General features: G+C 34.9%; 1 protein-coding gene across 2 annotated transcripts in view; it reads right to left on the bottom strand.

Moving 5' to 3' along the window:
• Positions 1–23,554, bottom strand: part of Iqub (IQ motif and ubiquitin domain containing) — a 76,489-nt gene that overhangs the window by 2,575 nt on the left and 50,360 nt on the right. Inside the window, exons 9-12 of one of the 2 annotated variants that reach the window (XM_078040294.1) lie at positions 21,258–21,428; positions 17,117–17,293; positions 9,727–9,975; positions 1,589–1,774 (exon numbers count right to left, since the gene is read on the bottom strand). In XM_078040294.1, coding sequence (XP_077896420.1) covers positions 1,589–1,774; positions 9,727–9,975; positions 17,117–17,293; positions 21,258–21,428 — 783 coding nt within the window. The remainder of the gene's footprint in view (positions 1–1,588; positions 1,775–9,726; positions 9,976–17,116; positions 17,294–21,257; positions 21,429–23,554) is intronic. The other variant, XM_078040295.1, reaches the window with a different exon arrangement.

Below are 23,554 nucleotides of genomic sequence, written 5' to 3'. Positions count from 1 at the left end.
TTTTGAATTTTAAGTTTTTGACTTCCCGAGAAAGCATTTATCTCTGTGCACCAAGGAAATTCTGGAAATCCTTTAACTTGTTATAAAACATACAATATTCTTATCTAGACCAAATATTACTACTTAAAAGATTATATCAGCCCAAACCATAAAAAAGGCAAACATTTTTAAGTTTGGCTGAAGACCTTCACTTTGCTTCCAGAAATTCAGAAAGATTGGCACCCTGAAATTAAAAATGCTTGTGAATAGGACATTTAATTTGATACTGCAATAATTTCATTAAATACACAAAGGGAGTTGTGTGGATTAATTGAAGAAGCACTGGAATATCAGCTCTGGGAATGAACTTCAATCTTATTTTGGGTTCTAGATGAAATGATATTGCTAGTATTGGCTATGCTTCCAGTGATTAAATATTTATAAGGCAGCTTAGTTTACTAAATATAACATTTAACACAGCCTCAATTTCTTGCTGCCCTTTCTTTCAATCCCTAGAGTAAAATTTTTCTTAGCCTGAATACTTAAGACTGAAAATTATTGAAAAAAAAAAGCTAAAACATTTAACTAGTTTCTCCTTTTATACTAGACAAGTAACCCTACCCCACTCTAAAAACAAACAGGCAGGGAATAACACTATTCTAAATAATTATTTGACATCATTTCTTTATTTTCCTTTAGCTGACATCATGCCTGGAATTGAAGGTGCAGCAGTGTAACCAACTGAAGGCAGATAATCATTAGTATCAGCCTTGGGATGCTGGGCTTGGGTAGTGTAAATGGAGCTCTGTAGGAACTCTTCAGGGGGGCCTCAATTTTGTTCATCAAAATGTTTTACAAATTGCATCTTGTAAGTTATTGAAACTAAATGGTTTTTAATATTGGCAGTGCTTTCTCCAATCCAAGTTAGAAGCAAAGCAAAAAAAAAAAAAAAAAAACAGCCCCATCAGTACTAAAGTACAAAATTATGAACAAAATACATTTGTCAATTGAGTGTACTTTTAGGCAACCTTGTGATAATTATTAATCAATCAAAGGACAGATGCTGAGTTTCATAATACCTTTGTGGTAGTAATATCTACTTAGTTTTTCAATAAATACTTATTAAAATTCCTAGCCAGTGACAGGCACAATTATGGGTATTAGAGTATAGATGCAAATAAATGAAACAAAATCTTTACCCTCATGGAAATAATTGTGGAATTAATGGGCTTGAACTTGCTGTTAGAAGGTAGTGGCATGATGTTTAGGTATTTTTTCATTCAAATCACTTATCTTTGCCTGTTATATGTTATAGCTTCCCTTTGTAATCTAAAAAAATATATTTTTATTTTTACATTATCATTACACACAATAGTGGAATTCTTTTCTACATATTTGTACATGCACACAATTGAATATAATCTTAGTTATTTTAACCTCTGCCTTCCATATCATCCACATGTTTTGTTACTGTTAATCTATAAATTCTGTTTCTTAATCCAATGGGGAAGTATTTAAATCAATCATGGAATGCATATAAAGGCAATCAAGTTACTCATGATAATTCCAATGAATAAATTAACTCCCCAAATAAAGCACAAATTCTTACCTCTTCAATATTTGTCAGCTTAAGATGAGCAACTGCTTCATCTTTGGTGAGAAGAATGCAGTTCCAGGGAGACCACTCTAGGTTTTTATCCCATCTGACCAGCACCAGATCATTGATATCGTCCCAGGCGCTGAGAACCGACTGTGAGGCCCAGATGTTTTCCATCAAGTACTGAATATCCTGTAGCTGCATGTCAAAATAAGTTTGAAAGGCAGTTTTGTTTTCTTCTAAATAAAGAGTTTTAAAGATCTAATTAAATTATGTTCAGTTTATTTTTTAATGCAAATATCATTCATAAGGTGTCAGAGGCATACACCTCCTTATATTTTGCCTAAACTATATTACTAGTCTCAATTCATGACCCTAACCTGGAGTAAGCTGTATATTTCTTCCAGTATGCTAATTTTGCCTTAATATAATCACTATAATGCCTTAATATTGCCTTAGTAAGCATATGATGTTCAATTCTTTCAAAAACTTGTTATAAATTATCATCTTATCCTCAGGGCCATGGTAGGACTCTCGTAAGAATTTTTACTGCCATTTTACAAATGAGAAAGCTGATATTTAATACAGATGAAATAATTTCTTAGTGTTAGTTTAAAATATTTTGTTGTTTTAATGAAAAAAGAGGGAAAGGTGGTGAAACAAAATATTGCTTAAAAGTTTTTTAAAATTTTAAATCATATTAGCTAAAATTCTTGGAATAACTTTTTATCATGAGGATGCATCTAATTGTCAGGGAGATACAAGCTTTACGAAATACAAGCACTGCAAAAATAACCATTATTTTTAAATTTATGTGGAAAAGCAGGAATCTTTTCTGTAAGATCAGCAGATAAAACCTAAACAAATTTATCAAAGTTAAAAAAAGATTTTTTTCACCATAAACAACTACAGTATTTCTTAAATAGATAATTCAATATATTAAGCTCAACTAATACAATCTCACTTTTACTTAATTTTTAAAAAGACAATATTATCACAGCTTCTATGAAAAAGAAATCTATGGGGCTTTAAAATTAATACTTTGTACAGTTTTACTTATATTCAAAATTTGTGCCTTGCTCACATTTTTGTTTTTATTTTCCTCAATTGTATTAATAATTTCAAAATTGAATCCAAAAGAATGAAGTATTTATTTGTATGTAAATGTGAAATGTGCACATGATCAATGTGATTGGCAACTTCTAACAACTGCCTTATATGCAACACTAGGGCTGGGACTGTAACTCAGTGCTAGCGCACTTGCCTGGCAAATGTGAGGCACTGGGTTCGATTCTCAGCACCACATATAAATAATAAATAAATAAATAAATGTCTATGAACAACTTAAAAAACATTTAAAATAAAAAAGAGCAGCACTATTGTTTACTATATTAGATGGTCTCTGCATGGATTATAGATGAACTACGTGACCACTGATACACTCAGTTTCTTATCTAAATAGAACCTGCACTTTCTACACATCTTAGCTTTCATCTTTTTACATTACTTGGCATTGTGTCCAAATTCAGTCTATGCTGATCTTTACAATGCCTCTGACTTTACTATTTACTTGATCAGAAAGTTCCAGCAGTCATATGCCTGGCAATAATATTACTGAACTAAATACGAATCAAAATTATTTCCCTTGCAAGAGGGAAAAGAGCAATTGGGCACCCATATTTGTCTAGTAATCCTAGACGTTAGAAAAGTAAGGTAAGAGGACTCAAACTCTACAGATGTGCAGTATTCAAATTAAATTACAACTCATGGACATTATTCTGAACAGAAAGGCAATAATCTCTTAGGATGTTTTCTGAGATGTCCACTTTTGTGATATTAATTTTACATCAACTTGATGGGATCTCAAGATTTCTAGATATTTGGTTGAACAGCATTCTGAGTGCTTCTATAAGGGATCTGATTAACATTTAAATCAGTAGATTGCCCTCTGTAATATGGATGGGTCTCATCCAGTCAGCTGAAGTCCTGAAGAAAACAAAAGGTTGACCCTTCCCCCAAGTAAGAACTCTCCCACCTGACAGCCTGTGAACTAGACTCCAGCTCTTCCTAGTTCTTTGCAGCCTGCTGTTCTTCAGATTTGATCTAGGACATTGGCTTGCAGATTGTGGCGTGGCCAGCCTCCCCCATAGTCATGTGAACCAATTCCTTATAATAAATCTATCTAATATATAAGTAAGCCTGACTAATACAATATGAAATGTTGAGATGACACTTACAGGTGAGTTATAGTAAAGCCCTAATCTAAGATTTCCAAAATAGTAACATCAACAATTCTTTAAGAAAAAGCACATAAAAATTTAAGCCCTGAAGTAAACATCATCTTTATTTTTTAAAAATCCTAACTCTGTTGGAATACACACACACACACACACACACACACACACACATACACACACACACACACTCACTGGAATATGGATATCATATATATATAGCATTTATGTATATATATAACATAGAATGTGTATGTGTATATATACATGTGTGTATACACACACACACTCATTTTTCAATCTGTTTTTCAAACTCTGGATTGCTACCTCTGGGTGACACCAAATTCTCTAAACAGAAATCAGAATAAGCAGATTTGGATTAAATAGAAAATATCAGAGGACATCCACAGCGGTAAAGTAAACACTATTTCAGAAAACTGTTATTTCTGAGGCAGTACAGGATACATTTAAATGGGAGGGACTCTGGGAACCAGTCTGCCTAGGTTTCAGTTCTCGTGCTGGTACTTACTAGTATAAAATTGGGGCAAGTCAGCTAATCTCTCAGTGCTTCAGTTTCTTCATCTGCAGAATGGAAACAATTCCTATTTTGATAGTATTTGTTGTATTGAGTGAATGAATATATAAAGTGTACAGAGTATGTAAGCACTATTTGAATGATGGTTGTTGTTACTGTCATCATTATTATCATGGGTGTCTGTACTAGGTTGTGACAGATTGTGAGCAAGTGCTTGAAAGTTAATGATTTAGCAGTTTTGAACAAAGCACACTACATTTGGAAGATATTTTTTAACTCTAACTTTGCAGAGAATATATTTCCTCATTTCCTATTTGGCATTAAATATAATTTAGTTAATTTTAATTAAAGATTTTATAGAAAATTTTACTTATTTGACAGTTTATAAAACAAATATCCTATTGAGATCACCAGTGCTTTTTATGACTCACTTTTATTAATATATTGCTAATGTTGGGTGCTATAGTTTAGATCTGAAATGTCTCCCAAAGGCCCATGTGTTAAAAAGGTTTGGACCCAACTTAGTACTCTTGGGAGGTGCTAGCAACTTTAGAAGGTGGACCCCATTGGGAGGTGTTAGGTCACTGGGATTATGTCCGCAAAGGGAATTGTGGGTCCTCAGTTTCTTCTTCAACTCTCTCCCCTCTCTCTGCTTCTTAGACACTATGAAGTGAGTAATTTCCTCTCATGTGTTCTTGCTATGATGTGCTGCTTTGCCACAGGCCCAAAACCAACAGCACAAACTAACTATGGATTTAAACCTCTAAAGCATTCAGTCCAAATAAACCTTCCTTCTTTATAAGCTAACTGTCTCAAGTATCTTGTTACAGTAATGAAAAACTGACTAAGACATTGGGCAAAGTCATTTCATCAATAAATCTTACTCTTTTTTCAGTTTACATATCAAATTCAAATAGTGTCAAGAATTTGATTTTGTAGAACTGGAGACTCCTGTGAATTAGACAACACAATGAAAATAATGAAAAAGCCAAAGAGACCGCACTAGTGGTTAGGAATTCAGGTCAAAGTCTCTGATTTCACAAGCCTACCCTATTGCAAAGCTGAGCATTATTCTTATGAGACAAACTACTAATAGGGTTAATTATCCAATGCAATGGTTTATCCAAAAGAAACTTTCCATTTAGGAAGATAAGTATCCACTCAAAGCTCTTCCCTAAGGTTTGTTTTTGTTGTTGTTTGTTTGTTTGTTCATTTGTTTTATTGCCTATAAGGCTTAGCTTTCACTTTCATATTATTACCATCATAATCACTTTCAGTATATACTAATAATTGCCATCATCTGCCAATATTAGTATGTTCGTAAGCAACATCAATTTCTGGAAAAATGAATCATTCATACATTCAAGAATTATTAAGTGATATACAGTCTTGGCAATGTATCAGGTTACAGAGATATATCATAAGAAGGGGGAAAAAAAAGGAACAACCCTGCCCTCTCAGGATTTACAGTTTAGTCACTAAACAATCTCTCTCTCCCTCTCTCACGCACATACATGATTGTAACAATGACATACATACAAAGAAAGGTATACATCTTTAATCATAACTATACATTTCAAATTTTCTAAGAATTATTTTATGTGAGGGCTAGCTCTTTCTCTTCATAGTTATTTCTGTCATTTTATCTGCTCACACAATCTTTAAAAAAAGTCCTCCTCCCCCAGTAACTCTCTTTCATTAGATCATTCAAAAAAGTTAACTATAACTGAAAAAAAATTATATATCCTATTTTTCAATTTGTTCTTTCTAGATATACATGATAGTAGAGTGTGATTTGACATATTAGACATACATAGAATAAATATAACTTGTTCCAATTAGGATGCCATTATTGTGGTTGTATATGATGTGGCATTACATTGGTCACATATTCATATATAAGGATAGGAAAGATATGTCAGATTCATTCTACTGTCTTTTTCTATTCCTAGCCCCTCTCTCCCTCTTCATTCACCTTTGTCTAGTCCAATGAACTTTTAATCTTTCCTTCTCTTGCTGTGGGTTAGTATCCACATACCAGAGAGAACATTCTGCCTTTGGTTTTGGGGGACTGGCTTATTTCACTTAGCATGATATTCTCTATCTCCATCCATTTACCGGCAAATGCCATAATTCCATTTTTCTTTATGGCTGAAAATATTCAATTGTGTACATATACCACATTTTCTTTATCCATTCATCTGTTGAAGGGCATCTGGGTTGGTTTCATAGCTTGGCTATCGTGTATTGAGTGGTTAAAAACATTCAACTGGTTGTGTCACTGTAGTTTGCTGATTTTAAGTCCTTTGGGTATAAACTGAGGAGTGGGATAACTGGGTCAAAGGTTATTCCATTCCAAGTTTTCTAAGGAATCTCCATATTGCTTTCCAGAGTGTTGCACCAGTTTGCATTCCCATCAGCAATGTATTAAGTGAAACTTTGTCCCCACATCCTACTAACATTTATTGTTATTTGTATTCTTGGTAATTGCCATTCTGACTGGGGTGAGACGGAATCTCTTTACTTATTTATTAACTGTTTTCTCATCTTTTCCTTCCCACCTCTGTAGAACATCAGCTCTGGAACAGTGAGGATCTTATCTTTTTTTCCCCCCTTCTATATCATTATGTCTTAAAAAGCTACTTGTGTACACAGCAGGAATTAATAGTTCTGTTAAGTGGATAAATTAACAAAAGTCTATCCTTATAGAAAACAAAGTATAGTACAAAGTCAAAAATAAAAATTTTAAATGTTTATGAAAAGATTTTAATTACATATAATTATTACAGAAGTTCTTTTACACTCATACATTCCTTTATGTCCTTGGAAGTTAGTTACTTTGCTGTTTAAAATTTAATAAAAATTTTTAAAAATCTAGCAAGAAACTTTTGGATTTTCACGAAAAAATTCTTTTCATGAATCATCTTTCCTCCCTTTCTAGTTAAGGATCACTGTCATATCAACAGAATTAACCTATTTTGACCTGGCATGATATTCCCATATGAATCGAAAATGAAGAAATGGAAATAGGAAAGTAAGATTTTTGGAAAGTCCACATCTACAATAAAAACAGTATTTTTCCTTTTTACAATTATAATTTTCAAGATGTATTTGTTTTAAAACCTCTCTAACACTGACAGTTTTATGTACTAGTCAAGATCTTTGGTTTCAGAAATACCCTGCTTATTTATTTTCCATCAACAATATCCTTTTCTCAATTGATTTACATAATGTCCACACCTTTTAACATGAGTAACAGCCCCAAAAGTGTGTTTCTGCTCCTGTGTAAGCTTCCCCCACCCCAGGACTTCCAGGTGCTTCCAGGTGCTTTCCAGGTCTCCACTGCCCTACCCATCACACACCACAGTGGTATGCCCAGCTCCAGGTAGTCTTGCAACCTGCTACCAGAATGGGGTGCTCTCTCAATTCTGCCCCAGTTCCCAGCAATGCCTAAAAAGAAGCTACACAAGCCCACTTTTCCAGAACAGCCTCTGGTAATAGTGTCTGTCAAGGGATTCTGCACATTGCATAAATGATAATTTTTCCCCTTTGGAACAAAATAGAATAAACTGGGAGACCACAAACACCCATCCCAAAGTGCTAACGTATACAGTAGCACAATAGAAGAGTGCCTATGGGGTCCCATAAGAAATATTTATGTGCCTTTTTGCTATCCTAATGTTTCTATTAATGAATATTTTAAAAATCATACCCCTCAACATGCTTTAAATATAGGAATATTTGTAATTGGATATTATAATTGCCCATAGTTTCTGCTCCAGGAAAGGCAGAGAAAAGCATAGGACCTGGCCTCTTCTCACAGCTCCCTTCTCCTCTTCAAGGTCATTTCCAAGCTATTCCTCACTGCCCATTCCTTACTCTTGGAAAAGTCCAAAGTTATTATGTGTTCTAAAACTGAAGAGATATCTTGTCATTTTGCAGTAGATTAAACAGTGAAAATAATACCCTATTATTACTTAGTATCATCTAGAATGCATTTCAAAAGGAACTGTGAAGAGAATCTTGATACACTGAAATGTATTGCTTAAAGCATTGTTTTTAAGAGCCAAGAAAGGCCTAGCAAAAAGAACACCACCTCTGAACTAAGCAAGGGCTTCACACCATTTTTTGGAAAATGAGGCTTCTTAACCTATGCCTGTCTCAAGTAGGAACAAGTAGGAACAGGACAAGTAGAAACAGGACTCTGATTGGAACAGCTGCCTCACACAGGACTCACCTTGACAGCAGTATAAACCACCTGTGTTTGCCACACCTCTATTTCCTAGGACTTCTGAGCCAGCCAGAGGGGTCCTCCATTGTTTGCTAATTATTTCACTCTACCACACTAAGTTCTCACTTACCTAGTCACACCCCCACCTTCCTTCCTCTTGTGCTCTTTCACTGTCCCTTCTAGAGATATCTTTCATTGGCCAGAATCAGAATACGTTACAGATATTTCCTCCTTTAAATTCAATAGAGGAGATGATCCTCGTCCTAACAGAGGAAATCTACAAGCCGTGTTGGACATCATAATCATTTTTTTCCACTCATTCATCTTATTTAAACAATTCACTGCCTTATCCTCTACTAATTCTTTTAATCATTTCAGTAGCTCTAGGAGTAGGTACTATGAATATCCCCATTTTACAGGCAAGTAGGTTGAGGAGCATACAAGTTAAGTAGCATGTCAAGACACAGCTGTTGAAGCAGAGTTCAAATTTGTTTTGCTGCCTCCAACATCCGGCTCTGTGTCTTTCCTCTCTCTCTCTCTCTCTCTCTCTCTCTCTCTCTCTCTCTCTCTCTCTCTCTCTCTCTCTCCTGCATTTCCCCCAACAGCATTAAATGTATTATATTTCCCTCATCTGAAAATCAGATGCCCATAATGCCTGCCATCTCTGCTACCATACCACAGTGCCACCTCTGGCCCTTCCTGAACAATGTTCTTGAGCCTGTGACACTTTGTTTGTCATGGTCACCAGACTCATTCCCACTCATTCTTCTGTCTCATCCTGTAGGCTTCAAGGAAGCCTTTTCTGGCCCACAAATCAGCTTAAGTTCCCTTTCTATATCCTGCATGGTCTCCACACTTCTCCTCATCACACTGTCATCTGCTGTTACAGGGACTTGTCCTACTTTTTGATGTCTATCTTTTCTAGGATGGAGAGTCTGGTCACTAGTGCATCTCCAGGGCAAAGCACAGTACTTACATACCAAGAACTGTCTACGCCTACAACTCAGGGCTGGAATCACTGTCCACATTAGGAAAACAGGGGCTTGGTATTTCACACCCAAGCACACGTTCAACTGCAACCACTTCCTGTCAAGACATCATCCTTGACGGACGCATTTCAGCCAGGAATGGCACCCCATATGGACCATACCTGCATCAAGAAAGCAATTTGAGAGTCATCTTCGTAATCAGCCTCTGAAGAGTATAGCCGCTGAAGTAAACACTTGTACTTCAAAAATGCTTCTCGTTGTTTAGCCTCATTCTGGAGGTTAGTGCAGTGGCGACATCTGTATATGTGCTTCGAAGTGGATGAGATGGCAAATTCCGTGGAAGGCAAATAGAGCTGGCAACTGCGGCAAAAGTAAATCTTCTTGTAAAATTTCAGTGGGTCTTGAGGGACCTAAAGAGTAGGAAAAGAAAAAGAAAAGGGGAGGTGCAAAAATCAGGCCAAACACTCATCAGAAGCACTTTGCACTAATGTTTAGAGCGAGTTTCAAATTGGCTAATTTAAAAAGTCATATTTCTCCTGAACTTGCTAATCTATACAAAATTTAAATTCCATAATCTATACAAAATTTATTTACCCTGCCAAAATATTGAAAATCTGTGTCATTCATTAACCCCTAGAAACATGTGGCAAATCACTAGAAAATTAATTGACAGGAAAAAAAAAAACCTAGTGGGCAGAGTCTTTCAGCACTTATTTGAAAAGAGTTTATATTTTTATTCTATTTTACTTAATTATTTCTATAGGCAAAATAGCTAGTCTCAAATATAAATGAAAGTCCACTATGCCAATTGTTCTTCTCATTTCATGAATTTAAAAAATGAATTTGAATTAGTTTAATGATTAATTTTCAATATTTGAAACTCCATATCTAAAGCTGTGGGCAGGAAGTAATTTCATCTTAGAAGATTCAACCCAATTGTTCTTTATGGTCCAAAGTAGCATGAAGGAAGGAAGGAAGAGGGAAGAAGAAAGGAAAGTAGAACACTTTCAACCCAAACTGAACAAAGACTTACTTATGTAAGCCAGTCTTTCCTAATCTATGGTACATCCATATTTTTGGCCTCCATGAGAAGAAAGATTAAGCAGCAACATAGTTGGCATTTGATATATGAAACTTTCAAAAATATATTTTTGTTGTTTTGTGTTGTCAGTGCTGGGGATAGAACCCAGTGCCTCACACATGCTAGGCAAGTACTCTACCACTGAGTTACATCACTAGCCCTCAAACTTATGTTAATAAAGAAGGAAATAGGCATCAATGTTCACTTGTGTCTTTTTTCTTTTACTCAAGGTAAGTTTATAGTCTTGACCACATAATCCATTCTTATGATTTACTTTGTTCTGATCATCTGTTTCTGTACCTTCCCTTCTAGTCTGCTTTACTTTTCCCAAATGTTCCAACTTCCTGAAGAGTAATATTCTTTGAAAATGTCATTGTCCACTGCCTAATACTTTTTTGGAGATAACATATGTACATTCAAAAGATAGTTAATTGTTCTGGAGGAAAGAAGAGTGATCTAGACATATAATCAAAGAACTCAAAGACAACATTTCTGGGTTCTTATTCTGAGATTTATTTACTTAAAATATTATTTTCCTTCCTCTTAGGAATTAAACTAGACATTATATCAGTCAGCTCATGAAAGCCAGTTAGGAATGATAGACCATTGTGAAACCATGAAAAAATTTTTTCTACCAACCTGAAACTGTATAAGACAACAACTTAACCCTATTAGGCTTATGATGGCAGAAAACTCTTAATTAAACTAAGCTACATAATTTGGGGATGGGGGCAGAGGATTGGCATTTCTACAAATTCTTGTTCCACTAAGGAAGCTAAAAATGTACAAGGAGCCACTCTTTTTTAAAGTCAGTAACATTTTTTTAATCCTAGCATGTAGTTTGAGATATTAAAGGATGTATCCCCAAAAAAATAGAAGCAGCAAAGATTATCTGAAGATTTTCCCTAGAGAGTAGGAAAAAATCTTAAATCTTTTGTTTTAATGAATATTTTCACAAAGGCATGAGCCAAACAAAAAAGTAATTTTAAATTGGATTAAAAATTAAATGGATTATAGGTTGAATTTATTTGAGAGAAGTCATTTAGAATGATCATTTTTATTTTTAAAATTTTTTATTTATTCTAATTTGTTATACATGATGGCAGAATGCAATTCATTTCATATTACACATATACAGCACAATTTTTCAAGACACTAATTGTACACAAAGTTTATTTTGAAGGTATGAGAACTTCATTTTTGGCATAATTTCTAAGTTTACCTCATTTGGGGAAGAAGTTTGTCTTAATTTTGTTTGATAGAATTCTTTCTAAAATGTTTTAAATTTCCTTTCTTTAAAATTAAAGCATACAGAACATAATGTAGTCAAGTATGTCATTTTTAAGATAGATTAGAATATTTTTATGAGCATATTCTATAGTATTGTGGTAACAGACCATAGAATTGTTTGATTGTTGCATAGTGTATCTGCTTCGCTTTTCGCTCTAAAACAGTTGTCCTTTCCCACTGTTTTAACTGTTCCTGTGAGGCACACATATCTTGCCAAATTTTATTTTTAAACTGTGTGAGGATAAAAAAAAAACAAACCCCCAGTTTTGCTATACCTTCTATTCCAGTGAATTGAAATGTTATCCAAATGATCAATCAATATTTGCAACTCTAGCTCCTTCTCAGAACTTTCCACAGGGACAGAAAACAACAAAAGAAATACTGACTTCCCAAAGCTCAGCTTCTCTTTTCCAAGACATGATTTTTCCTGCCTCTTAAGAACCACACTCTTCCATTGCCTGGTGTCTTAAAAAATATGGATTCTCCTTTTTCCATTTTAGTCAGATAACTCCAACTTACTTCATCTTGGCCAGAAGTGAAAGAAAGTGATCAATTATATTTGACAAAGGTGTCAAGACAATTCATTATAGAAATGTCTTTAAAGGGTGGGGGGGGCAATTCACAAATCAAAAGAAGAAAATAGCCTTAAGTAATCCTTCATAACCTTATAAAGAATATCTGAGAATGGATGAGAGTCCTAATTGTAAAAACTTAAAATGATAAAATTATAAAATAAAAAAGAGAAGAAAATTCCGGTGGACTTTGACATTAGGCAAAGATTTCTTAAACACTAAACCAGAAGCAAGATCCATTTTTAAAATGAATAAATTGAGCCTTATTGTAAAAACTTCTCTATTAAAGACACTACTAGAAGAATGAAGACACACAGAGAGAGATACTTTCAATTCATACTTCTGACAAAGAACTTACATACAGAATATATTTTGTAAGTTCTCAAAATTTAATAATGAGAAAATGACCATAAAAAAGAAGAAAGATGGCAAAAGATTCGTGCAGACATATTACCAAAAAGGTCTATGTATGGCAAAATGGATATGAAAAGATGTTCAATATTATTATCATTACTTTTTTTTTAAAGAGAGAGTGGGAGAGAGAGAGAATTTTTTAATATTTATTTTTTAGTTCTTGGTGGACACAACATCTTTGTTTGTATGTGGTGCTGAGGATCGAACCCGGGCCGCATGCATGCCAGGTGAGCGCGCTACCGCTTGAGCCACATCCCCAGCCCAATTATCATTACTTTTATACTTATCATTAGCTATTAAGGGAATAAAAATTAAAATATATAAGACACCACTACATAATTTGTTAGAATTTTCAAAATTAAAAACTGATATACAAGTATTGATAAGGATGTGAAGTAACTGGAACTCCCACACATACAGCAGTTGAGAATTCAACCTTGAACTACTAGTTTGGAAAAAAAGTTTAGCAGTCTATTATAAATATAAATGTGCATTTACCAGGTGGCTGTACAATGCTACTCCCAGTAGCATTTAAAAATGAGAAAATGTAATCCCAACCCACTTACCTCAAAACTTTTTTTTATATATATGACAGCGGAATGCATTACAATTCTTATTACACATATAGAGCATAATTTTTCATATCTCCTGCTGTACACAAAGTATATTCATACAAATTCATGTCTTCATACATGTACTTTGGATAATAATGATTATCACATTCCACCATCATTAATAACCCCATGCCCCTTCCCTTGTCTTCCAACCCCTCTGCCCTATCTACAGTTCATCTATTCCTCCCATGCTCCCCCTTCCTATCTGCAATATGAATCAGCCTCCTTATATCAAAAAAAACCTTCAGCATTTGGTTTGGGGGATTGGCTAACTTCACTTAGCATTATCTTCTCTAACTCCATCCATTTACCTGCAAATATATGATTTTATTCTCTTTGGGGTATTACCCTCAAACTTATAATCACCTGTTTATAGGTTTTTATTCATAAAAGCCCCAAACTCTAAACTCAAAATTTCCTGTATAGATAAAAGAATAAAAGTGAAGCTTATGTGTATCTAGACAATAAGATAATTGCTCAGTCATAGCAAGGGACTACTATACACTCAATGTCATGGGTGAATCTGAAAAGCAATATGCTAATCCAAAGAGTTAGTCTCAAAAGACTGCATACAATTTCATGATAGCTTCATATGGAAAAATAAAAGACCCAGAATAGCAAAAGCAATTCTAAGCAAGAAGTGTGAATCAGGCAGTATAGCGATACCAGATTTCAAACTATATTACAGAGCAATAGTGACAAAAACAGCATGGTACTGGTACCAAAACAGGCGGGTGGACCAATGGTATAGAATAGAGGACACAGAGACTAATCCACAAAGTTACAACTACCTTATATTTGATAAAGGGGCTAAAAGCATGCAATGGAGGAAGGATAGCATCTTCAACAAATGGTGTTGGGAAAACTGGAAATCCATATGCAACAAAATGAAACTGAATCCCTCTCTCTCGCCATGCACAAAAGTTAACTCAAAATGGATCAAGGAGCTTGATATCAAATCAGAGACTGCGTCTGATAGAAGAAAAAGTTGGCTCTGATCTACATATTGTGGGGTCGGGCTCCAAATTCCTTAATAGGACACCCATAGCACAAGAGTTAATAACAAGAATCAACAAATGGGACTTACTTCAACTAAAAAGTTTTTTTCTCAGCAAGAGAAACAATAAGAGAGGTAAATAGGGAGCCTACATCCTGGGAACAAATTTTTACTCCTCACACTTCAGATACAGCCCTAATATCCAGAGTATACAAAGAACTCAAAAAATTAGACAATAAGATAACAAATAACCCAATCAACAAATGGGCCAAAGACCTGAACAGACACTTCTCAGAGGAGGACATACAATCAATCAACAAGTACATGAAAAAATGCTCACCATCTCTAGCAGTCAGATAAATGCAAATCAAAACCACCCTAAGATACCATCTCACTCCAGTAAGATCTGCAGCCACTATGAAGTCAAACAACAACAAGTGCTGGTGAGGATGTGGAGAAAAGGGTACTCTTGTACATTGCTGGTGGGACTGCAAATTGGTGCGGCCAATTTGGAAAGCAGTTTGGAGATTCCTGGGAAAGCTGGGAATGGAACCACCATTTGACCCTGCTATTGCCCTTCTCGGACTATTCCCTGAAGACCTTAAAAGAGCATGCTACAGGGATGCTGCCACATCAATGTTCATAGCAGCACAATTCACAATAGCTAGACTGTGGAACCAACCCAGATGCCCTTCAATAGATGAATGGATAAAAAAAAAATGTGGCATAAATACACAATGGAGTACTATGCAGCAATATAAAATGACAAAATCATAGAATTTGCAGGGAAATGGATGGCACTAGAGCAGATTATGCTTAGTGAAGCTAGTCAATCCCTAAAAAACAAATACCAAATGTCTTCTTTGATATAATGAGAGCAACTATGAACAGAGCAGGGAGGAAGAGCAGGAAGAAAAGATTAACATTAAACAGAGACATAAGATGGGAGGGAAAGGGAGAGAAAAGGGAAATTGCATGGAAATTAAGGGATACCCTCACTGCTATACTAAATTACATATAAGAGGTTGTGAGGGGAATGAGAAAATAAACAAGGAGAGAAATGAATTACAGTAGATGGGGTAGAGAGAGAAGATGGGAGGGGAGGGGAGGGGGAATAGTAGGGGATAGGAAAGGTAGCAGAATACAGCAATTACTAATTGGGCATTATGTAAAATTGTGGATGTGTAACCGATGTGATTCTGCAATCTGCATTTGGGGTAAAATTGGGAGTTCATAACCCACTTCAATCTAATGTATGAAATATGATATGTCAAGACCTTTGTAATGTTGTGAACAACCAATAAAAAAAACCAATTTCATGATAGCATGGTTTCACTTAGATGACATTATGGAATAGATCAAATTATGGAAATAAAGTGAAGGTCAGTCAGTGTTTGCCAAGGGTTGCGGAGGTCAGGAAAGTGCTGACTACAAAGAGAGCATAAAGGAAATTCTCTCTGGTGACAGGAATATTACCTAGACTGCACTGTTAGTTACATGACTTAACACATTTGTCAGAATTCACCAAAAAGAGTGAATTTTGCCAAAGGTAAATTTAAAACATGAATAAAATAATATGGGAAGTGCAGAATACAAAATTCCCACTAAGGTTTTTATGAATATGTATGAACTGCATTAGTCTATAGAGAAAGACTAGAAGTTAACTTGAACAAATGAACCACTGATTGAAATAACAGAATGAGCAACTTTTCTCTTGGACTTCCATTATAATTTAATATGCTTTTAACAATATAATTAAGGTTCTAGAATAAATTATATTCTTCTAAAGGTTTTGTCTAAATATTGGGATTCTGTTTCATCAAAAAGCTGAAATATTTAGTCTGCTCCTTAAATTATAACTTTAAAAATAATCATTGAAATAAAACACAATGTATAATTCTTTGGCAATCCCCTCCCCTTAATCCCAATTTACTGAAAGTGTTTTAAATGATTTTGCACAGTATGAAAGCAATAAGGCACTTATCTTGGCGTAGGACCACAAAATCCCCCAGAAACCAAAGCATGCCAGAGTTGGAGAACACATTTTAATTCAAACACAATTTACATTTGGATTTTCCTCAGAATATCTATAGGGGTCTGTTCACTAATCAGTATAGCTATGTGCTAAGTATTTTAGGGAAGTTAAATAAGGTGCAACATGCAATCTAAGAAATGAAAAGTTTAACTCTTCCATGAAGGAGAGGACACCAATGAGAGTTGAGTCTCTAAACCTAAGTGGGATTTGGTTGATGAAATAAAATAGCAGAGCATTCTGGGTGGAAACAGCAGTGTGTGTAAAGCATCGAGGTGTGAGATATTAGATGAATTCAACATAATGCAATACTCAACTGGAACATTGGTTTAGTTATTTTGAGAAACATTCAAGGCTAGAATCACAGGCATAGAAGTTAAATGAGTAAGTATAGTTTATCAACTTACTAATCATTCAAAGGAAATTTCACCAATAAAATGATCTTCCACTAGATTCCAAATAAAGAGTTAAAGCAAAATTTGAGCATCTTCCAATTTAACATATTGCATCTAGGATTCTGAAAAGGGAATATAGGGGAAAAAATAGAGTACCTTCAAGAATCTTGCCACTTCAGGATTAAACAGAGGTGTTTTAATATATTGAAAAAAGAGTGTTGCGATTCTTTTTCTGAGTCCTTCTAGGTTATAAGGTTTGACTCCTCTCATCATAAGGTCAACTTCTCTATCAATCAGTTCTAGGATTTCCTGGGTCAGTTTACATTCATGTTCCTATACAAAACACAAAATATTCAATATAAAATTTTTTAAAATCACCAGAAGCTACATTTTAAGAGAAATGATACAATACTGCTAGAAGTAGAAATTATTATAACCAATTGGGGAAAAAATTAGCATTTTCTAGTAGTAGAGTTGATATGCATAGTCATTGGCCCAAAGAAATGCACGTCTGGAGCTATTGTTCACAGGAGCCAAAAAACTAGAAATAAGCAACATCTGTAAACAAAATAATTGCCTAAATAAATTACAGTTTATTTGTACAATGGAATATTATCTAACTTATGGAAATGAATGAACTCTAGCTATATAAAATAATATACTTAAATCTTACAAAGTGATTTTTAAGCAAAATAAGCAAGATGAAACAATACAGTATAATTTAAGAAAATTCAAAAATAAGCAACACTAAACCATATTATTTATACAGAGGTGGTAAAACTAAAGAAAAAACAAGGAAATGTCTACCATGCAAGTCAGCATGATAGTAAGTGCTAGCAGACAAGAGGACCGCAATCAGGTAGGAAAGGGGTTTGTGTTTAGAAATTATAAAGTAATAATAATGGATGTAGATAAATAAGAAAGCCCAGGTTAAGAGTTCCAGGATAAAAGCAGTACTTATAAGTAGTAAAACAGAAATAGTTTCCTCCAACTGCCCAGAGGAGAACAAGATAATTCAGTCAGAAGGCAATGAGCAGGAGTAAAATGTTCTTTCATGCTTCTTCACGCTTACTTGTAAAGCTAATATGAAAGTCTGCATCAGTGGTCCTTCACCCTGCAGGCATTCTAGGAGGAACTGGGGGAGATTTTGATATTGTCTTCACATTTGAGGGTCTAATTTAACTGCCCTAAGATGAGACCTAGACATCACTCTTATTTATTCTCATACTCCTTCATGATCTCTTTCTCTCTCAAGATCCCTAGAAAGTTATATTCAGGTTTAAGATTCTGTGTTAGTAATTGTCATCAAAATAAAACCTGTTGTTCACAGAGGGCTCCCCATTAGTGAGAGACCATATGTATATATCTCTATATATGTGGATAGATATGTACACATATACATATTCTTGAAGTGACTAATTTTACTAATGATGAAACTGATTTCCAGAAATATTAAGGAACTTATTCAAGATTGTACAATCATAAGTGAATAGAGTCAGAATTTAAGGTATGCTCACCTACCTTAATCCTCCATCAAAATACTGTTAAATATATTTATACATGTATATGTATATCTGAATATTTTAAGTTGAAACATTAATATGCATGAGTTATCTTTTGAATTCATCATTGGAATTTTTAATTAACTGGGTACTGCTCCTTATTTGGTCAGGTAGGGATTCCTACTGCATTCCCTATCTTTCTTTTGCTCTCTACAAATGTCATGTTTATTTCTTGCCTCTACAACTATTGATTCCCCTCTCTACCTAACTAGCATTACCTATCAAGGCTGATCACTACACTACATAGGATCTTTGAAAAGGCAGTCCAGAACAAAAGCAGTGAAAGCCTGTGCTCTCAATATAGGCAGAAATGCAAGATACTATGGGAACCTGTCTCCCAATAAGAACCATCTACACAGCTATTTGATGTATTTTAAGAGTGCCATGTGTCTTGGTGAAGTTTCTTCTCAAAAGAATTAGAGTGCTTAGCAGTAAGAATCCACGATACCTCAGAGAAACAATGATTGGATTGTGAGAATCTTAACACAATCAGTGAATTGATCCCTGATGGTATTGACTGAGTGGTAACTGGAGGCAAGTGGGGTGTGGCTGGAGGAAGTGGTTCTTGGGGGCATGGCTATATGGTATATATTTTCTGTCTGGAGAGTGGTCCCCCTCCCCCTTTCTCTCCCCCTCCCCCTCTCCTTCCCAATGTGAGCTGCTTCCCTTTGCCACACTCTCCCACCATGATGCTCTGCCTCACCTTGACACCTTGAGCCCGGAGGAATGGAGCCAGCCTTCTATGGACTAAGACATCTGAAATTGTGAGCCTTCAAATAAACTTTTCCTCCTCTATTGTTCTGGTCAATCGGTTAGTCACAGCAGCAAAAACGTTAACTAAAACAGTCATGCTTTCTTCTTGGTGATATCCTGACTCAAATGACCAATTACTAGGGATTGGGGACATAAAGGCCCAGGACCCTCTGAGAATCAGGGGTAAGTGGAAACAAAAAAGAAAAGGGAACTTGGCCCAGGTCCAGCTCTCAATGGATACTAATTGGTCATAGAGACTTTATGCATTCATTCCCCAGTCCTTGAATTCATATCTGGAATGGAATACTTGGTAGTTGGCACAACCACTCTACTCTTGATCTTTTGACCTGTAGATTAAGAAATATACTGATGGAAAAGATCATATGGAAGCCTCTGAAACTGCTCTATCCTAGAAACAAAGAGAATGGAAATAGAATTGGCCCCACTTACTCCCTAATGGGGACAATGAAGAATATGTTTGACACTCGGACAGTAGGCATGTCTTGGTATACCCTTGCCTGATTTTGACAACAAATGGAAGCCTAGACTCCTTAGCCTGAGAAAAAGCATAGTAATCTGTAGTCTAGAGTTCTGAAGGTGTGGTCACCCCAAGTTATTGGCCACCCAGATCAGTCAGGGTGCTAGTCTAGAGTGATGGAAATCTAAAATGGGTAGCAGAGGAAAGAGAGGAAAGAGTATCTATGTGGCCTTAAAGCCAATGGCTACAACAGGGGCTGCAGTTGTTCTCACTAACCACACTCCTGCAATTTTTTCCAGGAAGAAAGGGCTTATCCAGATCAGAGGAACTATTCCCCTAACTTACATGAAACAGCAATTTGTGCAGGGTATGCTATAGTCAGAACTGCAGCTCTCAGACTCCCCCTTCTGGCCTGTCATGGACCAACAACTCTCAACTGAGTTCCTTTGTGAAAATTCTGTTTTTATTATTATAATTTTTAGTACATATTAATTGTACAGAATACCCGTTTCATTGAGGCAATTTGATAAATGCATATAATGTACTTTGATCATATTTATTCTATTTCTTCACTCCCCATTTCCCCTTCCTCTTCGCTGACAGCCTCCTTCCACTTTCATATCTACGCTTTTCCCCCCCTAGATTCCACATGAGAGAAAACATGGGCTACTTGTCTTTCTGAGTCTTAGTGCACGCTGAGAAAGAGGTGCCTCATCCCAAATCACACTTCTTTTCCAGTGTCAGCTCACATCCAGTAGAAGGCCCATGTGGGAGTGAAAAGTCCTGACCCTTGCTTCAATTCAGCAGGACTCTGGAGGACTGACCCAGCTTCAAAGTTCCCAGAGAAACTGGCTAAAGTCACTGCAGGTGAACTCTATCTGCACAATCCTGCTTTCTATACTGCCTCACACCAGTGATCTTGAGTGCACTCTGGTGAACCTCTAAACACAAACCCCATACTAGAGCCAGTTTCTTGAGGAAACTTGACCTGTGCCATCCATCAACTTTGTTTTCATTTAAAGCAGAATTTAAAACACAGAAGTCAATAATGGAAGAGAAAAAGAGATTTGAAAAATACTATATGATACTGCTTTAAAACTGTGAAAAACAGCTTTTCATTGAAAAATGTCCAAAAGTGTAGATAATAATTGCTGTTTTGTGGAAATGAGTTAATTATTAATCTCATGCAATTTATTTGCTTACATTTGCATGCACTGCATAGATACATTTACATTTCAAATATTCATTAAGCTCTGCTTACCTTTTATTATGTAGTATAATATATATTTAAGAGCTTTTAGGTAAATATTAATTAACAAACCATATCCTTCCCAAATGATATCAAAATAACATAATTGTTGATACAATAAAATATATATAAACATTTATTAAAAATATTTATAATTACTTAACAAAAAATACTTATATTGCTAATTATTTATAAATAAATAATTTTATTATTTATATTGAACTCTACACCAAAACTAAGAGAAAGTAAACATACCTTCACAGTATGTTTAAGTGTTAAGAGTATATCCACTCTCTCATCTTGAGAGAGATTCCTCAGTATAATGCACTTATAGATGTTCTGCAGTTCTCTGGCTCTGATGGTGAACTGGGTATCCATCTCAACTGTTTTGCCATCAGATCTTCTCCATATCTTTGGAGCTGAACACTTTAAAATAATATTGTATTTAGAATTCTAGTTAATTAGAGGTAAAAAATAACAATTTTGTTCCTTCCTCTAAAAGTTTACCCTAATGTCATTCATAACTAAAAGTAGCACTAAAACTTAGGAAAATTAATTGAAGAATTTATAGATCAGGCCAACATAAAACATTTTAGGAAAAAAATGAGCTGTTCTGTCAATAGAAAAGTCTTCTACAGATTTCAGAATCTGCAGTCAACCTGCACTAACTGGTATGCTGAATGGCTTTATGGGCATGTAGAATTACTCATTAGCCCCAGGTAGGGACAGGGGGCATGCATTAAGAATGTTAAGAATATATTATCTGCTTGATTCAACTATGTTGAGTGTATATAATAAATGTGTCTTGATTATGCCCTGCCAATTGCAGATAACTTTTTTTTTGATTTGCATTTCTCTTTATTTTTTATTTTTTATTTTTTTATTGGTTGTTCACAACATTACAAAGCTCTTGACATATCATATTTCATACATTAGATTGAAGTGGGTTATGAACTCCCAATTTTACCCCAAATCTGCAGACAACTTTTATGTAGCAGTTGTGACAATCTTCAATGTTTTCAGACCTAAAGATACACCAGAAAGGGATTTTTATGGTTTGGAGCCCTACACAAAAATAAATCTATAGCAAGTTCAAAATTCTTCATAAAGCAGATGTCCATAGTGAAACAACTATACAGTAAGTCTTCTCTATCTGTGGGTTCCATATACTCAGATTCAACCAACCACAGATCAAAAAATAATTTTAAAAAATTTTGTCTGTACTGAATATATAGGCCTTTTCTTTTTCTTGTCATTATTCTCTAAACAACAAGTGTAATAACTATTTGCATAGTACTTACATTGTATTAGGTATTATAAATAATCCAGAGGCTTAAAGTACACAAGAAGGCATACATAGGTTATATACCAATACTATGCCATTTTATATAAGGGACTTGAGCAACTGTGGATGTTGGTATCCACTGGGGGTCCTGGAACCAATCTGCCATGGGTTTGAGGGGACATCTGCACTTCACTATCTTAGCAGTGCTATGATCCCTGCTACCTTGATGTTAGTTAAAATTCTCACTTCCTATTTCCAAATCTGGCTTAGTAATTCCCAACCTAGTCTCCTCCCCCTGAGCCAAGGGCCAAAGATGGAGTTCACGTGCCTTGAAATTCATTTAAAGACTCCTAGGAGAGGAGGCCAAAGACCAGAGACAGGACACAGAATTAGTTCTTCCAGACTAGAGGACACCAGGATAATTTGTAATGATGGGGCCTCTCTGTTTGCCACTGCTTCTGTTCTCTCCTACCAAGTTTTTGTAGGTTAACTGATAATTGCTATGGGGTTCATAAGGACCTCAATTTATGCCCAATTATGCCATACCTGTAGCCCTTTAAATCCTAGATTTAATTTGAAACTTAAAGAGAAGATGTATGCATTGGAACAAATCATTAGGAATGTAGAATAACAAAATGGAAACATAATATAAGGCAGTTATTCAAAAGGTCACTGTTATCAAGAATTTTTTAGTTATAACACCAATATACCTTTAATTTTTTACATTTTATATTACCTAAATTACATTGATCACTACAAAATTACCTCTTACAAACAACTGCATTCAATATAGTTTCAAAATAATGGCATCATATTCTGTTCAAAGTGAAAATAAATGTAGTTCACAGGTAGAGAACTTCATTAGAAACTTTAAATTCTCAATTCTAGTTGTAATACAAAAATTGAGAAGCTGTAGCCCTGTAATTAATTTATATTAGGTCATAAAAATAATATTAAATAATGTATTGTTAATTAGCAGACTAATAAAATTATATAAAATTGATTGAAGAATTATAAAAATGAAATAGAGCAATAAAATATTTTATTATTTTCACTTAGAAATAAAATAATTAAAATGGATACAGCCTCATTTTTGAGTAAGCCTCAGCATGTTACTGAAGTACAACACTGGTTTCAAAATTCCTTTTAAAAATTTGAAGGAATAAGCAAGCTTAGGCTGAGTTTAATACTGCAATATTCTAAAGTCCAGCTAATATATTAATCATTGCATGAAATTTTTCTCAGGGTGTTTCTATTAAATGTAATT

Source organism: Ictidomys tridecemlineatus, chromosome 2 (assembly GCF_052094955.1).
Source record: "Ictidomys tridecemlineatus isolate mIctTri1 chromosome 2, mIctTri1.hap1, whole genome shotgun sequence".
NCBI lineage: Eukaryota > Metazoa > Chordata > Mammalia > Rodentia > Sciuridae > Ictidomys > Ictidomys tridecemlineatus.
This window is presented reverse-complemented; position numbering and strand designations above follow the sequence as displayed.